Source organism: Sorex araneus, chromosome 1 (assembly GCF_027595985.1).
Source record: "Sorex araneus isolate mSorAra2 chromosome 1, mSorAra2.pri, whole genome shotgun sequence".
Classification (NCBI taxonomy): domain Eukaryota; kingdom Metazoa; phylum Chordata; class Mammalia; order Eulipotyphla; family Soricidae; genus Sorex; species Sorex araneus.
Window position 1 is genome coordinate 359,920,656 of NC_073302.1, and position 17,774 is coordinate 359,938,429.

The 17,774-nt window shown below is 42.8% G+C and overlaps 1 protein-coding gene across 5 annotated transcripts in view; it reads left to right on the plus strand.

Annotated features, from left to right (window-relative positions):
- The window catches only part of PDE1C (phosphodiesterase 1C), a 645,533-nt gene extending 627,978 nt beyond the window's left edge, over positions 1-17,555 (plus strand). For 4 of the 5 annotated variants that reach the window (XM_055138682.1, XM_004606904.2, XM_055138726.1 and 1 more), the window contains one exon: positions 17,091-17,555. In XM_055138682.1, the coding sequence (XP_054994657.1) occupies positions 17,091-17,260 (170 nt within the window). In that variant the 3' untranslated portion in view covers positions 17,261-17,555. The remainder of the gene's footprint in view (positions 1-17,090) is intronic. The other variant, XM_055138699.1, reaches the window with a different exon arrangement.
- Positions 17,556-17,774: the final 219 nt, after the last annotated feature.

The following is a 17,774-nucleotide window of genomic DNA, read 5'->3' on the forward strand; positions in this document are numbered from 1 at the left end:
CAGAGCGCTTTTGTAAAAGCGCTTGTAGCTGCTCAAGTAATTGTTGGACTATAGGATTGGGGGCATTTAGAGCAGCCGTCACGATGCCAGGGAAGAGACCAACCACATAAGCTGAGTCTGAGACTATATTAGCAGGTCCTGGCACATGGGAGAGTAGATACACCAAAGTGGCAAGTTCCACTTGCTGGGCAGAGGTATAGTTAGTGTTTACTGTTGTGGTCAGGGCGGGTCCAGAAATTCCGCCTTTCCCTGAGGCAGAGCCATCAATATAATATACTGGAGCATCAGGAATAGGAGATGGGCGAATGATAGAGGAAATGATAAATGGGGTTTTTTTGAAAAAATCCCAAGTTTTTCCTGCTGGATAGTGGGAGGAAATTTCTCCTGAAAAATCAGCTAAAGCTCTTTGCAAAGCATCACTGAGGGGCAGGATAGAAGCAATCTCTTTTTCAGGAATGGGGAGAACAATGATATGAGGATCAAATCCCAGCATGGCAAGGGCTCTCAGTCTTCCTTTGATTATGAGTTTAGTCATTAACTCAAGGTAAGGCACAAGAGTGCGAGACTCCTTATTGTGCAAATAAAGCCACTCTATTGGGCCCGAAAGCTGTGCTAGAGCAGCAGTGGGCGAGTGGGGAGTATCAAAAAGCAAAAGCCACAATTTTTCTCCCGGAACAAACCGGGAAAGATGGGATTTCTGGAGTCGATCTAGAAAAAATTCTAATTCTTTCCGAGCTTCAGGGGTAAACTGCCTAGGACTGTTCAGGGCGGAGTCGCCTTCAAGGGTCAGGAATAGATTACGGAGGTCTGAGTTGGGAATGCCCAGAGAGGGGCGAACCCAGTTAATATTTCCTAGCAGTTTTTGGAAGTCATTAAGGGTTTTCAGTTTATCATGGCGAATAGAAATTTTTTGAGGTCGTACGGTAGTACGCTCAAGAACATAGCCCAAATACTCATATGGAGACAACACCTGAATTTTTTCTGTGGCTACTTGTAACCCAGCTGCGGGTAGACGAGTCATAACATCCTCATACAATCTCTGGAGTTCTCCATCATTAGAACATGCAAGCAAGATATCATCCATATAGTGAATAACATAAGCCTGAGGAAACTTAACACGGGAAGGGCGCAAGACCAAGTCAACAAAATACTGACACATGATAGGGGAATTGGTCATTCCCTGAGGTAGAACAGTCCATTGATACCTGCGCATAGGAGCGCGGTTATTAAGAGAGGGAACAGAAAATGCAAAACGCTTACGATCATCCGGATGGATAGGAATGTTGTAAAAACAATCTTTTAAATCAATGACAACCAGTGACCAATCTTTAGGAACGGCAGCAGGGGAAGGAAGGCCAGGCTGGAGAGCCCCCATGGGAACCATGGTGGCGTTAACATTTCGTAGGTCAGTCAACAGACGCCACTTGCCTGACTTCTTTTGGATAACAAAGACAGGGGAATTCCATTCTGAAAATGAGGTTTCTATATGTCCCAACTCCAGTTGTTCTTCTACTAAAGATTCTAACACCCTTAGTTTTTCATTATTAAGGGGCCACTGGGAAGACCACACAGGATGGTGGGATTTCCACTGAATACAGAGGGGTGCTGGGCGTGAAACCGCAGCAGCTCCGATTAAACAAGGAGAGGCCTCAGAGTCAAAGCCCACAGCAGGAAGTGGAACGGGAATCCTAATCTCCGCGTTCCACTGCTCAAGTAAATCCCGTCCCCATAAATTCATAGGTACGGGTGCTATGTAGGGCTGGAAAATGGCTGTAATGCCCTCTGGGCCAATACATCTTAGCCACCTGGCACTTTGCCGGACAGAGGAGGAAGGCATCATGCCTACTCCATACAAACCATAAGGTACTGCCTGCACGGCCCAGTTCCTGGGCCAATGTTGGGAAGAAATGACAGAGGCGTCAGCTCCTGAGTCAATCATTCCTATAAATTTCTTCCCATGAATCTCAATAGTTAAAAGTGGGCGGTTGTCTTTCTTCAGATGGGCAACACAAGCAATTATAGGATTTGTGCTGTCAAAATCTCCCCCACTAGGGCGAGTGGATAGACCTGGCACAACCAAAGGTAGCAAAAGGAGCTGAGCTATGGGTTGTCCCTTATCAAATGTCCAAACAGTAGGCACCGTGATAACAATTGTTATTTCACCAGTATGGTCAGGATCAATGACCACGGTATGAACAATAATTCCCTTAATAATAAAACTGTTGTTTCCCAAGAGTAGGCCTATAGTGCCTTGTGGAATTGGTCCCTTTATACCCGAATTTAATTTGTAGGGACACTGGGCAGGGGCTATAGTAATCATATCAGGGCAGGAAATATTCAAGGCTGCGCTTCCTGCCGTCACTGGTTGCAGTGAGTCTATTGATCGGAGCTCAGCTGACTGGAGTTCTGAGACTCCACCTTGGGGAGAGAGACTGCAAACGGAAACATCCCCGGATTTCGCTGGGCCTGGGGCTGGCCCCCTGACAAGTTTCCCGAATTGGAGTCAACAGCTGCATGAAAATTAAAGGGACAATCTTTGGCCCAGTGGTTTCCCTTTTTACATCTGGGACAGGGCCCAGGACGTGCTCTCACAGTAACACGGTCTGGAGGTGCCCTGTAATCTTTACGAAAGTGGTCTGGTCTCCCACGATTGAAATATCCTTTCTGAGCTTGTCTCTGTACTGTACCGGTCTCAACAGTCCTAGCCTGCATTTTATGTCTAGCAGAACCAACATTCCTGCATGCGTCCAAGTACCCCATTATGTCTTCCTTCTCCTTAAGAGGGCACAGAATGGCCTGGCAATCCTCATTAGCATTTTCAAAGGCCAATTGTTTAGTTAACAGCTCATGAGTCTCCTTACCCTCAACCTGCGTTTCTATGGCTTCCATTAATCTTCCTACGAAGTCTGCATAAGGTTCTGAGGCTCTCTGGACAATCTTTGTAAAGCTTTCTTTAAATTCCGCATCTGCATCAACCTTCTCCCACGCACGCAGGGCTACGCCACGGACATGAGCAAGAACAGCACGAGGCAAGGTGACTTGCCTTTCAGGATGGCGCCATTTTCCTTCACCAATTAACATCTTATGAGTCAATTTAATCCCTGAAAAGTTTCGTTCAGCATGGCCTAGGCCTTCAAACTCTGCCTTGGCCTCCTTGCTGAGCCACATTCTCCACTGCAAATACTGAGAAGAGCTTAAGCACGTTTTAGCAACCATGTGAAAATCTTGAGGTGCCCAGTGGGCCTTTTTACTCCAGTCTGTAAGATACTCTCTACAGTACGGAGATGTGGGCCCATATGAGACACAGGCCTGTTTGAAACGACTGAGAGAATCCATCCTTAACCTGCGGAAAGATGGAGGCCACTGCCTCTTTGCCTTGACTGGGCGATTGGGAGCACGTCCCAAGCGGCCTGGAGGCCGATTGGTTGAGTCACTCTCGGACTCAGAATATGAGAAGGCCGTAGCAGACTCATAATCTGCATCACTTTCATCTGATGCACTGGACGTGGAGCTATATTCATCAGTCTGAGAAACATTCAGACTATGACAACCTTTTCGAGGCTTAGGTGTGGGAGGACCTGAGGCCGTATTATTCCTAATGTTCTCCACATCAATTGCACTATTCAAAAACAGGAGAATAGAATTAACAATCTCCCATGTAGTCCAGAATTCCACGGGGATCTCAGTCCCTTTCTTAGATACCTTATAGACATTTTTCCTAACTTGTCTCCAAATCCTGCTTTTTAGAGTTCCTTCGTCTGGGAACCATGGGTTAACCTCATAAACTACTTTAAGGCAGGACCGGAGTTGGTCTCTGGAAACATAGAGTTCCGGGTTTCCTATTCTGCGGGAGAGAGACTGAACGAAATCCACAAATGACTTGCCCTGTTCAGTCTGGCTCGAGAAAATACGAAAGATCTTGGGAAGGCCCAGAATCTGTCCCATCTTAGTGGGGGATTGCTGCTAGGATTCTAAACCGCAGCACACACAAAAAAATCCTGATCTCCCGCTCACCTTCTAAAGTGGGGCGCACCGAACGCTTATTCTTACCTTTAGTTGATAGTTCGTGCCGACCCAGGGACGCCAGCTGTAAGAGAACACGCAACCCGGAGATTCTTCTTCCAGCTATTTATTAAGAAACCTTCTCATGCAAACAGGAAAAAGGACGAACGAAGCATGGACTAAGGACGAACTAAGGAAAAGGAACCAGGGGGGGCCCTAGCTAGGCAGCTTCCCTCCTTATATACCTCTCGCTGCTTGTTTTCGCCCACGTGTCTGCATCTGATAGGTTAGTTACAGCTTATGGGCGTGGCAAGACATCCTGTTCCTTATTAGGAATGGTTTTCGAAGCACACAGGTGTTGTTTACCAAGAAAGGTGCAATTTACAAGCACAGTGCAACTGTTGTTGCAAAGCACGGTCCCGTGGAGGCTCTCCACACTGTGTCTTAACCCCCTGATATCTCTCCAAAGCACTTTTTTTTATAGATTTCTCCCTACCATAAATCTTAGCAAATGATCAATGATTGTCACTCATGTGTGATGACGAGACCCTCTACAGCTGCCCTAATCATACCTTGCAAAGACTGAGAAAACGTGTTCTTGTTCTCAGCATAAACTTGGACCTAGGCCAGTGGATCTCAACTAGGCTAAACATCAGGACCAGAGGATATGGAAAACATGCTGGATCGCTTCAGACTATTGGGGGTAGGCCATCTCTGACTGGTCTCTGTGTTGAGAACCACAGGTGGAAGCCAACTGCTACAGGTTTCATACACGTCAACAAAATAGTGTGGGTTACATGCTGGCCATGTAACCTCCAGATGGGTTTGGTTTGCTTGAGATAGGATTAACTTGATTCTTTTGAGCTCACCTCAGAGAGCAGGCCTCTTGCCTTCTCCTCTTTGGTAGGCCAAGTGAAATACAGAACCAGATTATTTACCTTCTCGTTTTCTTGAGTTAAAGCCCTCAAAACCCTGCAGACTTTTCAAATGTAGATATTGGGCTTAATTGTTCTGGATTTAGTATAAAATACACTTGCAAGAATTTAAGAATAGATTGTGACCTTAGCCAGTGCCATAACTTAGGTGCCTGTTTCAACAGCCATTTTCTAGCTGAGGTCATGTTGCTAAGTTGTATTTTCATAAAGGGAAGGGATACTTTACAATGCCTTTGTGTCTTGGGAGATCAACCAACTCCAGGTTGGAAAAGTTCCTGCAAGTGAATTTTCTGGGAATTGCAAATCTTTCAGACAGTTTCTAACATATAGGAATTTCCCTGAGGGAGAGGAGAGAGGCAGCACCTGGCCATATGCCCTGTTCACCAAATCACATTACAGCTTCTTTGTGTTCTCCTTCAAAGTTAGTGCTGTTCTTTGTGCGTTTTAAATGAGAAACAGGAATCCTAAGGGTGCAGAATCTGCTTCCAAGAAGGAGGGGAGGGGGATACAAATTAGATAATGAATGTGAAAGTACCTTGGAGGGTACCAAAGAGGAAGACATCTTACCTTAAAAAGTAGAGACCTGAATTTATAAAAGGTTATTATGTTTTCCTTTCAAAACAATGTTCAGTAGAAAGCTGAGTCAATGAACCAGGACTAAGTCTCCCTTTCTAGTGAAACAAATTAGTAGCTCCTACTTGCTCCTTTAAAAAAAACAAACAAAAAAAAAAAAACAGCACAGTTGAAAACCAGTCCAGTCAAACTACTTTGCAAAGGTGTGCTTCTGCCTTTGGGACTGAAATATCCTGGCTCGAATTCAGTTCTTCATGGAGCTGATGTGAACCTTCAGAAGGGTCATAGGGCTGAATTTATAGTTGTTATTTTTAGACTGGCAGAGTCTCTTGCCCCCAAATCTGGCTGTCTTCACCGGGGCCCCTCGAAGGGGGTGGGTTGAGTTTTCCTCCCCACCCGGAGCAGAGCGCCAGCAGCCGAAGACCTCCTGAACCCAGCCACAGCCATGCTCAAGGACCCTCTCTATACATTCTGACGAGCCTCACACATGACGGAACCGGCAGAGGAACCCAGGTGTGCGGGATCCAGGGCTGAGATCTCCAAGCCTGCTCAGAGCGGGACTGGGCCTCTTCCACCAAGATCTCCCATTTTCCAGTAGGCGGTCACACCCAGAAACTGCCCCCTGCGCCACGTGTAATCCCATCAGCAACCAACATCCAGAAACTATAAAACGAAGCTCCCAGAAGCTTATAGACATCTTATAGCCTAATTCTCCCCTTCAAAGAAACTGGCAAGCTACTGAGAGTTTCCTGCCTGCATGGGAGAGCCTGGCAAGCTCCCCAGGTCGTGATCATATGCCAAAACCAGTAACAATGATGGGTCTCATTCCCTGACCCTGAAGAGCCTCCAGTGCGGCACCATTGGGAAGGACGAGTAAAGAGAGGCTTCTAAAATCTTAGGGCTAGAATGAATGGAGATGGTACTGAGACCTTTGAGAAAATCGACAATCAATGGGATTATGATGATGATGATTTTTAGGCCACACCTGATGACACTCAAGGTAACTCCTGACTCTGCAATCAGGAGTTGCTCCCAACAGTGCTTGGGAGACCATATTGGATGCTGGGGATCTAATAGGTCGGCCTCATGTAAGGCACGCTCTCTGCCTACTGTACTATTTTTTGGCATTTCTCACCCTAATGTTCAAACTGCTATTGATTTTTACCAAGTTAGAAAATGTGGCAGATTTGGTTGAATTAGACCAAAGCCTGATCTGGAATTCCAGATCCTTTGAAAAATGTCCTAGAGGGGCTGGAGCGATAGCACAGCGGGTAGGGCATTAGCCTTGCACGGGGCCGACCCGGGTTTTAATCCCAGCACCCCATATGGTCCCCTGATCACTGCCAGGGGTAATTCCTGAGTGAAGAGCCAGGAGTAACCCCTGTGCATCGCCGGATGTGACCCAAAAAGAAAAACCAAAAAAAAAAACTGTCCTAGAAAGTCCTGGGAGAAGATAAGTCAGTTTTGTTGATGTGATAATATAACAATTAGCAATTGCATTACCTACTCTTTCCAGTTTACAGAACACCTTCAGTGAGTGCGAAACATCTGTGTTGTTGTTACATTAGCAGGACAAGGAAGGAAAGGACTGGAGAGAATAAAACAGTTTTCAGACTCCATCATAGTGGAATTATCGAGGGAACTTTAAAAACCACTCAGATTTCAGTTCTGTTCTGATATATTTATTTTGCTTTATTTAATTGGTTTGGGATACAGCCTGAGCACCAGGATTTTGAAAAGCTCCACAAGTGATTCATAACTGTAGCAATGGGCATAGTCATAGAGTTGGAAATGTCGCCCAATGTGGTGCCCATATGCTTTGGTTGCTCACTTCCAGTGGCCTGGCCTTTTGAATATCTCTTAGTTAGCATTCCAGTCTGGTGCAGGTGAAGGAAGAGCTAAGACAGTTAAGTACTCTATTAACCAAGGTCTTTGGTTTAATTCCTTCCTGAGCCATTACCACAGATAGAAAGAGAATGATGACTTATATTAGAGGAAGGGGTCATGATTTGGTTTTGTTTTGCAGAAAATATTATAATATGTACTAGTAACGGTAACAAATACTTAAGGATACTTAATAAGCCGGTAAGGTACAGAAATATATGCTCATGGTAATAGTATAAATGAAGTACAATTTTTATTTGACCGCTTTGATTTGTTATAGAAAGTATACTGTCTCTGAACTGTGTACAAGGTAAGTTTATATATGAGAGAAAGGCTCTGAATTCAGACCATATAGGTATGACTCATGAATGCAGGTTTTCTGCATAGTAGCTGTGTAAGTAAGCTTTGTAAGTTACTTATACGTTTAAAGCCTCAGTTTTCTCATGCCCAGTGAGAAATGGGGTGATGTGATAATAATGTTTGCCTCATAAGATTGCCTACAGGGAAGATTAAAGATCACTTCCCACTAAATTGTTAACATTGTGTTTCATATAGAACCTATGTCAGATACTGAAATTACTTTACCTTGACATGTCCTGCAAAGAAAATCACAGGCTCAGTTCTAATAGCATTTCATTCTCCATAGAACTGATGTTAAAACTTTATTTCCTTGCAGTTTAAAACTCTTGGATCATTTTTCGTATATTTTTCTAAGGACATTTCTTGACATTTAATGCCAGGTACCACACATAGAAATGGGTGTTAGAAATGGAATGTAAGCAGGGTTTTTTTTGTATGTTTCGGTTTTGTTTTTTTTTGTTTGTTTTTTATTTTGATTTGTTTTTTGGGGGGGCTCTACCTGGTGATGCTCAGGGTTTATTCTAGTTCTTCACTCAGGGACTCAGGGCAGGGTTTTTTTTTTTCATGTAAAACAACATTCGTGAAGCAATTATCACTGTTTTTATTGTTTGTGTATGTATTGCTTATGGATGTACAAAGACTGGTAGAAAATGCCGATAAATGGGAGTTTTTCCCCTTAAAGGTCACAGCTTGACATTACCTTTGAAAGAGAAGAAAACACATAGCCAACACATTTCTTGTCTTTTCTTTTAAGTGCCACATTAAAATTTTTTCAAGCTAAGAGAAACTTGCTGCCCATAAAGATTGTGCCTTGAAGCAGAGATTGAAAACTTATATTTTGTTTTCACTCCATTGCAGTTCAGGGGCTTCAGAAAATCGCACTGAAGTCACAGAACCTGAAAAAAATAGGCTTCTAATGCAAATTATTTACAATGTAATAGTTAGAACTTAGATTAGATATGGAAGAGTCACTATTCTCTCGGATCTCTCCTCCATACAAAATAGCAGGGTATCCTGAATTTGTGGAGTGAAGAGGGTAGGGGAAGAGAGAGGAGAGGGAAGAAGATGAGGGAAAGGGAAGTGGGGGTAGGGGCAAAAGAAGGGAGCAAGGAGGAGAGTGGAGGGAGAGGGAGGAGGGAAGGGAAAGGAGGGGAAAAGGGAAGGAGAGGGAAGGAGAAGTAGAAGAGGAGAAGAGGGAAGGGCAGGAAGAGGAGAAGGGAGGATGGGAGGAAGAGAGGGAAGAAAGAGAAGAGGAGGAGAGGAGAGAGATGGAGAGGTTATAAGAGCAGAGAAGAGAGGAGGGATGGGTCATGGGGAGGGGAGGAGGGGGGAGAGGAGTGGAGGGGAGGGAGATATGCTATTATGTTCTGTGTAACAGTGAATTAACCAGTTTTGCTGAAAGCATTTTCTGCTAAACTTGCTCTGAGATACTCCTGGTGAAGTGTGTTCCTCAACTTAATGAAATTGTTTAAATGTTTTATTGGCAGTTCTTAGGGATTAATAATAAACAGTGTCATTATTTATACCCTGAATAGTCCTGATATAAAATACAATTTTAATCAGTTAAATGTGACTGAGGAATTTGACCCTTTCCCAACACAGCTATTATATTTATCAATTTGTTGAAGATAAAAAGGAAAGAGTAGACTAATACAATCTTAAAGTTTTAAAATCCTTGATCATATTTTAACATTTTCTTCCAAAAGTTTTTTTAATTTTGCAAAGAAATAAATATCAATCTGGTTTTCTGAGTCTGTTTTCTAAAAAATGCAGTAGTCCCCTATACTCTTCCACCCAAAAAAAAAGTAGCTACTAAGTAAAATGATCTCAGAGAGAAAGAGAAATAAAGACAGAAATAAATAAAGCAAAGCTATTGTGGCTGGCAAAAAAAGGGAGACATGGAGGGAGATACTGTACTTCTTATGGAAAAGAAGAGGTTTAAGTGAACAAAGACAGAAACTGCTGAATTGTTTTTTGTCTTTGATGGAAGACAAACATTCATGTCATTGTAAAATAAAAGATGATCATGTAAAATAAAAGATGACTTTCGGGTTTTTCCCCCACTTTCTTTCAACACTGTGATTTACAAAGTTGTTCATGAAAATTTGTTACAGGTATTCAGTATTCCAACACCAATCCCACCACCACCTGTCACCTTCCATCCACCACTGTATCTATGGTTCCAACCACCCTCAAGCCTTCCCCTTAGTAGGTTCCAAGTAATTTATTTTATATTGCTTCTTACCATTAAATGGCTAATGATGATCAAAAAGTTATTTCCATAGGAAAAAATTTTGAAAATTCTATCTTGCCATGGGGACATTAAGTCCTTGTCTGAGGTGTTACTAAACTGTTGTTTCAAGTCAATCCTTCTGTGCTGATGTTTTTGTGTGTCCACACTGGCTGGGTTCTCCATTCCAGCCCACTCAATCTGGTGTGCTACTACTGGGAGATCAGTGTTGAAGATTTTGGACATGTTGCTCCAGAAAATCCAGAATATTTAACTGGGCAGTTAACTGGGCTGTTTAATATTTAACTGGGCATGGCTGCTGGGCCTGCCAGAAGTACTGGGGGCTGGGAGGAGGTCGCCCATCCCAACTCCAAGAAGGCCTTGAATTTTCGACAGCTTAGGTTCTCTAAGACACTCAGTTCTGAGGTGGTGTGGTCCAGCCAGAGGCAATGCCAGTGGCTTTGAGGTGTGGGAGGGGCCTCCAGGGCTTTGGGCAGTCAGTGCGCCCCTCGCCCATGAGATCGTCCCAATGTGTTCATTTTGGGCTTGTCTTTTCCTAAGCATATTTTGAAAGGAAAATAGACTTCTTGAAGTATAGATTGTGTTCAAAGATTTGTACATTTGCTGAATACTTACCAGCTAATTCTATCTTAATTTCTCATACTTTTTTTTTTTAAGTAAAATGTTCTGAGAGAAGAGATCAGGCTTTTTGATTGTGATCCCAGAAGGCAAAGGGTCCAGCTTGTTGGTAATAATGAGTAGGAGGGGAAAGCCTAGCTCTTCTCCGTGGGGTGGGAGTGTAACACCACTGCTGGGGTTCACGGGAATATTCATTTAAATGCCAAGGGTCAGACCCCTTTCCCTTATCTTAAGAACAGCTTCCAAGAATCCTGAGGGGCTGTAGCCACAGAAGCAACTACAGAAAGGCCCTTTTGTCCCTCACTGCTGTTTTGCCATTGAATCAAATCACGTTCCTCTGCAGTGGGAAGGGCAATCGATGCATAAGAAGAAACAACTGTAGGATTTTTATCCACCCCCCCCCTACATTTTCAGTGAGGGTGACACCAGGCCTATAAGTATTTCCACAATCTCGGTAGGGGTCCTTTCCCTATCTATGGGTTCAATTCTATTTGCAGTGACTCCAGTGGCAAGGAGAGTTTTTTGTTCTGACAATCAGAATTCCAGCAAATGGTAAATGTTTCTTCATGCTGAGAAGTGGGAAATTCAATAATACATTGGCTGGGCTCATGCTGAGTAGCAAAAATAGAATGAATATGGAGAGGCCTGGTGACTCCAGGAGCAGTAAATCAGCAAGCCCGGGCATTTCCCTCGATGAGCTTTTAATCAGAACTCCTCTCTGGCCTCTATTCTGTTCTCCAGGAGGATAAGCCTCTTTTATATTTGTACCTGGGGTGGTTTTTGTCCCCACCCCTTGTTTACCCAAAGAAGCAGAATTAAGCACTCTAAGATTTAGGAAGAAATCTCCGTTCTTCAGTTCTATTTTTCCATGTCATGTCAGGGCTATTTTCAGAGTCTGTACTGCTTGTTAACTCCAAAGGCAAAATTGTGTAGTATTATGTACTTGAACATTTTTCTTGTGTTAGCAAGCCCCAATTTCACAGGGGCTCCCTATAATGTAAACCCCATGAGGGCAGAAGTTTCTTTCTGGTCCACAATTGTATTAACAAGACACAGAGAGTTCTCAAATAAATTGATGTAAGAATATTAGTGAGTAGGTGTTGAAAAGGCTGGTCAGCTGTGCAAGCTCTGAGATGTCTAATATGCTGGAAGTAAATTTGTTTCACTGACTTTCTATTGTGCATGATTTTGTAGAACTGTGACACATGTTTCTGTGGAATACATTTGTAGCAGTATACTTCTTTTTGAAAAGCCCACCATTAAAACATGGTCATCTTAGAAAAAAGTCGAATTACAGTTACAAAGTCAAAGACATTAAATAGCTGTGTTTATACAGTGCTAGCCAGGCTGGAGCCATAGCACATCGGGTAGGGCGTTTGCCTTGCACATGGCTGACCCGGGTTCGATTCCTCTGCCCCCTCAATGAGCCTGCAAGCTACCGAGAGTATCTCGCCCGCATGACAGAGCCTGGCAAACTACCCGTGGCGTATTCGATATGCCTAAAGAGTAACAACAAGTCTCACAATGCAGACATTACTGGTGCACACTTGAGCAAATCGATGAGCAACAGGATGACAGTGACAGTGATACAATGCTACCCAGAGAAAATCACTACTATGATCTGGATAGATGCACTTTCAAATTTCTATATGCACTGAAGTGTATTTTAATACTAATGATATTAGTTACTCTATACTGTTTTTTCCCTTGTCAGTATATTTTAAGATTGTATCAGGACTTAATAAGTTTCCTATGATTACATATTGAAATCCTTTCTAATCTTTATGTTGTTATTTGTTGTTACTATTATGTTGTTGTTATTTGGGCCATTCCGAGCACTTTCAGGGACTACTCCAGTTCTGTACTCAATGTGGGGGTCATTCCTGGCAGTGATTGGTGGAACCTGGTAGTACTAGGATAGAACTGGACTGTCTCCTTGCAAAACCTGTGCTCCAGCCCTGTTCTAACATTTACATATCATAAGCACCATGCATTTTCATGCTAATGAAAGACATTTGAAAAGCTGATATTTCACATGGGTAACCATCAGGTGCAGTAAACCTATCCCCTGACCAGGTGTGTGTCACACTGCTGTGGGCCCACTAAGTGAGGGCTGGAAGCAACCTATGTGACAGTGAACCTTGGAGGCAGAGGTTCACCCCAGCCCACTTCTTCACACCTTTCTTCTAGCAGTTTTAGCTCTTCTGTTTGTGATTATCATTTAACCTGTTTTCACCTTCAGTTAATGTTTCATTGTTTTGCTGACAACATACCAACAGGACCAAGAGAGAGAAGATGTTGGTGCTGGGTCAGAGCTGGGGGGCTTGAGCAGAGGGCAAAGATCCACTAGTACTTCACTTCAGTTTATAGGCCTGGAGGGTAGCTGATGCTTTTCTGTTGTTGTTGTTATAACTGTCTTTATTAATTTTTTTAATTAGTGAATCACCATGAGGGTACAGTTAAAGATTTACACATTTTCGTGCTCATGTTTCCTTCATACAATGTTCAAGAACCCATATCTTCACCAGTGCCCATTCTCCACAACCAATAAACCCAGTATCCCTCCCATCCCCCAATCCCATCTCCCCCCACCCCACCATGCCTCTGTGGCAGGGTATTCCCTTTTGTTCTCTCTCTCCTTTTGGGTGTTATGGTTTGCAATAGGGGTGTTGAGTGGCCATTGTGTTCAGTCTCTAGTCTACTTTCAGCACACATCTCCCTTCCTGTGTGTGGTCTCCAACCACATTTTACTTGGTATTCCCTTCTCTATCTGAGCTGCCTGTTTCCCAGCATGTGAGGCCAACTTCCAATCCATGGAGTCAACCTCCTGGTACTTATTGCTACTATTCTTGGGTGCTAGTCTCCTACTCTGTTATTTTATATTCCACAGATGTGTGCAATCTTTCTATGTCTTTCTCTCTCTTTCTGACTCATTTCACTTAGCATGATACTTATCATGTTGATCCACTTATATGCAAAGATCATGACTTCATTTTTTCTAACAGCTGCATAGTATTCCACTGTATAGATGTACCAAAGTTTCTTTAACCAGTCATCTGTTCTAGGGCACTCGGTTTTTTTTCCAGATTCTGGCTATTGTAAACAGTGCCGCGATGAACATATAAGTGCAGATGTCATTTCAACTATACTTTTTTGCTTCTCCAGCATATATTCCCAGCAGTGGTATTGCTGGGTCAAATGGGAGTTCAATTTCTAATTTTTTGAGAAGCATCCATATTGTTTTCCAAAAGGGCTGAACCAGTCGGCATTCCCACCAGCAGTGTAGAAGGGTCCCTTTCTCCCCATATCCTCTCCAACAACGGTTGTTTTTGTTCTTTTGGATGTGTGCCAGTATCTGTGTTGTGAGGTGGTATCTCATGGTTGTTTTGATCTGCATCTCCCTGATGATTAGTGATGTAGAGCACTTTTTCTTGTGCCTTTTGGCCATTCATATCTCCTCCTTGGGAAAGTTTCTGTTCATTTCTTCACCCCATTTTCTGATGGGGTTGGATGTTTTCTTCTTGTAGAGTTCCACCAGTGCCTTATATACCCTTGATATCAACCCCTTATCAGATGGGTATTGGGTGAATATCCTTTCCCATTCTGTAGATAGTCTTTGTATTCTGGTCACTGTATCTTTTGCGGTGCAGAAGCTTTTTAGTTTAATGTAGTCCCATTTGTTTATCTCTGTTTCCACTTGGTTGGCCAGTTGCATGTCATCTTTGAAGATACCTTTATCTTCAATATCGTGGAGGGTTTTGCCGACCTTGTCTTCAGTGTACCTTATGGCTTGTGGTCTGAGTTGAGGTCTTTAATCCATTTTGACCTGACTTTTGTGCATGGTGTCAGGTCGAGGTCTAAGCCCATTCTTTTGCATGTGGTTGTCCAGTCGTGTCAGCACCATTTGTTAAAGAGGCTTTCCTTGCTCCACTTCACATTTCTTGCTCCCTTATCAAATATTAGATGATCATACTTTTGGGGTTGTGTGTAGGGATATTCCACCCTGTTCCATTGGTCATTGGTCTATGGCTCTGCCTTTGTTCCAGTATCATGCTGTTTTAATCATTACTGCTTTGTAGTAAAGTTTAAGGTTGGAAAGGGTGATGCCTCCCATCGTCTTTTTCCCAAGAATTGTTTTAGCTATCTGTGAGCATTTGTTGTTTCATATGAACTTTAGGATTGCTTGGTCCATTTCTTTGAAGAATGTCATAGGTATCCTTATAGGGATCGCGTAGAATCTGTATAATGCTTTGGGGAGTATTGCCATTTTGACAATGTTGACATTTGACATTTTGACAAAGTCTATTGTTTTTAAGAGTTTCTTAGTAGAGGCTTTAGGCTTCTCTAGGTATAGTATCATATCATCTGCGAATAGTGAGAGTTTAATTTCTTCCTTTCCTATCTGGATGCCCTTAATCTCTTTTTCTTGCCTAACAGCTATCACAAGTACTTCCAGTACGATATTGAACAGCAGTGGTGAGAGTGGGCATCCTTGTCTTGTCCCTGATCTTAGAGGAAAGGCCTGTTTATTAAAATTTTATCTATATTTGCAATGTTTAAAATATTTTGTACCAGGCTTAAAACAAAGAAGAAAATTGTATTTTGATTATAAAATAGCCTGCAGACTGTGAGGAAATTACTACCCATAACCGTATGCAAAGATTAGTCATTCCCTAAACATTAGTCATCTACCTTTTTTAAAAAACTTTTTCTATTGAATCACTGTGAGATAGACCCTTACAAAGCTGTCCATGATTGGATTTCAGTCATACAGTGTTCCAGCACCCATCCCTCCACCAGTGCACATTTCCCAGCACCCTGTCCCCAGGTTCCCTCCTATCACCCCCACCCTCACCCACACCCCCACCCGACTCTATGGCAGGTGCTTTTCTTCTCTCTCTCTTCTCTCTCTCTCTCTCTGTCTCTCCACCTCTCTCTTTGGGCATTGTGTTTTGCAATATTGAAACTAAAAAGTTATCAAGAATATCCCTTTACTGCTTTCAACACTCAGTTCTTCTCCAGTATGATCATTCCCACTTGTTATTGTCATAGCGATCTCTTCTCTATCTCACTTACCTTCTGCCCCCCACACACTTGTGGTTAGATCCAACCATTGACCAATCTCTGTTTTCCTAGTCATGGATATTAGTATTCTAATATATATATACATATATATATACATATACATATATATACACACATATAAATTCATATCACTGTATCACTGTCATCCCATTGTTCATTGATTTATTTGAGTGGGTGCCAGTAACGTCTCCATTTGTCCCAGCCCTGAGATTTTAGCAGCCTCTCCTTACTCGTTTTTCCCAACAATTGGAGGCTCTTTTCAGGGTCAGGGGATGAGACCTGTTATTGTTACTGTATTTGGCATATCAAATACGCCATGGGGAGCTTGCCAGGCTCTTTCGTGCAGGGGGGGATGCTCTTGGTAGCTTGCCGGACTCATATATGGCAGAGCCTGGCAAGCTACCTGTGACATATTGGGTATGCCAAAAACAGTAACAACAACGTGCTCTTCGTGTTCCTGGAGTGAGCAGACACCATTGGGCTATACTAGCACGCGACAGGGACAAATGAAGATGTAACTGGCGCCCACTCGAGCAAATCGATGAACAATGGGATGACAGTGATACAGTGATATATTATATTCCACAAATGAGTGCAGTCATTCTATATCTGTTCCTCTCCTAACTCATTTCACTCAGCATGATACTCTCCATGTCCATCCATTTATAGACAAATTTTACGATTTCACTTTTTCCTAACAGCTGCATAGTATTCAACTGTGTAGGTGTACCATAGTTTCTCTATCCATTCATCTGTTCTTGGGCACTCAGGTTGCTTCCAGATTCTGGCGATGGTGATAGTGCTGCAATGAACACAGGTCATCTCCTATTTTTGGACATAGAGATTTATAGATGTGTTCTGCACATGTTTTCTCAGTGGTAGGCCTTTTGACTCACCAGTCAGGATTGTGTACCTCTTTGCCACCCTGTAAGCTATATACATAATGCCAGTCGCAGGTATAATTCTGTTCACTTATGTTTGCTTTGTTGTTCCCAGCATGACCCCAAGGCTTCCTCTCACTTTGTGAAATTGTATCTGTTAATTGTCAAAGAACTTTTGTGTCCTGGGTTCATTGCCAACTATCATCAGGAACTTTATTTAATTGAATGACTTAAGTTGATAATGTGCTTATTTAGCAATCTACAATAAAACTCTTCCTAAGAGTCGAACCCTGCTTATCTCCCATAAAAATAAAGCCTACTAAAGCACCATGGTTTACAGAGTTATTTATACATCTTTTAGATGTACAGTGTTTTATCACCCATCACATCACCGTGTCAGCTTCCCTTCTTTTAAGAAAGCAGGGGTAAGGGTGAGATAGTCGCTCTGGTCGTGCCACTTTCCAGATGCTAACAGTTGTCTATTTCTTTGCATGCCTCCAGTCATCAAGCAGCCTCTGCGTCACTTTAAACGCCCTGCTTATGCCTCTAGCTCCTATGCACCTTCAGTCCCAAAGAAAACTGATGAGCATCCGGCAAGGTACAAGATGCTGGATCAGAGGATCAAAATGAAAAAGATTCAGAACATCTCACATAACTGGAACAGAAAATAGGTGGAAAGGAAGAGAGGAAGTGAAGAGGTCCCCCATCTCCTCCCAGTACTCCACTGGCCACCGCAAGATGCTCCTGCACCATCCTGGAGGGTCTTTGGGACTGGTGCCATCATGGTTGACTCTTTCAGGGCAAAGTCAAGTCTGTCTGTGATCTTCCTTTGGTAGGTTATATATAGTCTTTCAGATGCTGGATTTGAAAGTCAATACAGACTCAGAACAAATCAGTTAGAGGGTTGTTTCTTATGGCTTTGATTGATAGAGCCCTTTCAAAAGATAAATTGGACCAAAAGTTAAGTACTGCAACTTCTTGGGCGGGGGCGGGGGGGGGAAGAAAAAGAAATTTCTCCCATTGTGATTCTTTATTCCCCAAACTTGCCTTGTTCTAATAAGAGTATATTCACATGATAGGTATCCTATTCAAGTACTTAAATGCATTTCTGAAAACCTATCTTCCAGTTTTTAAATACAATGATTAAAATTCAAATAAACATTGAATTCAAATTCAAGTAGACCA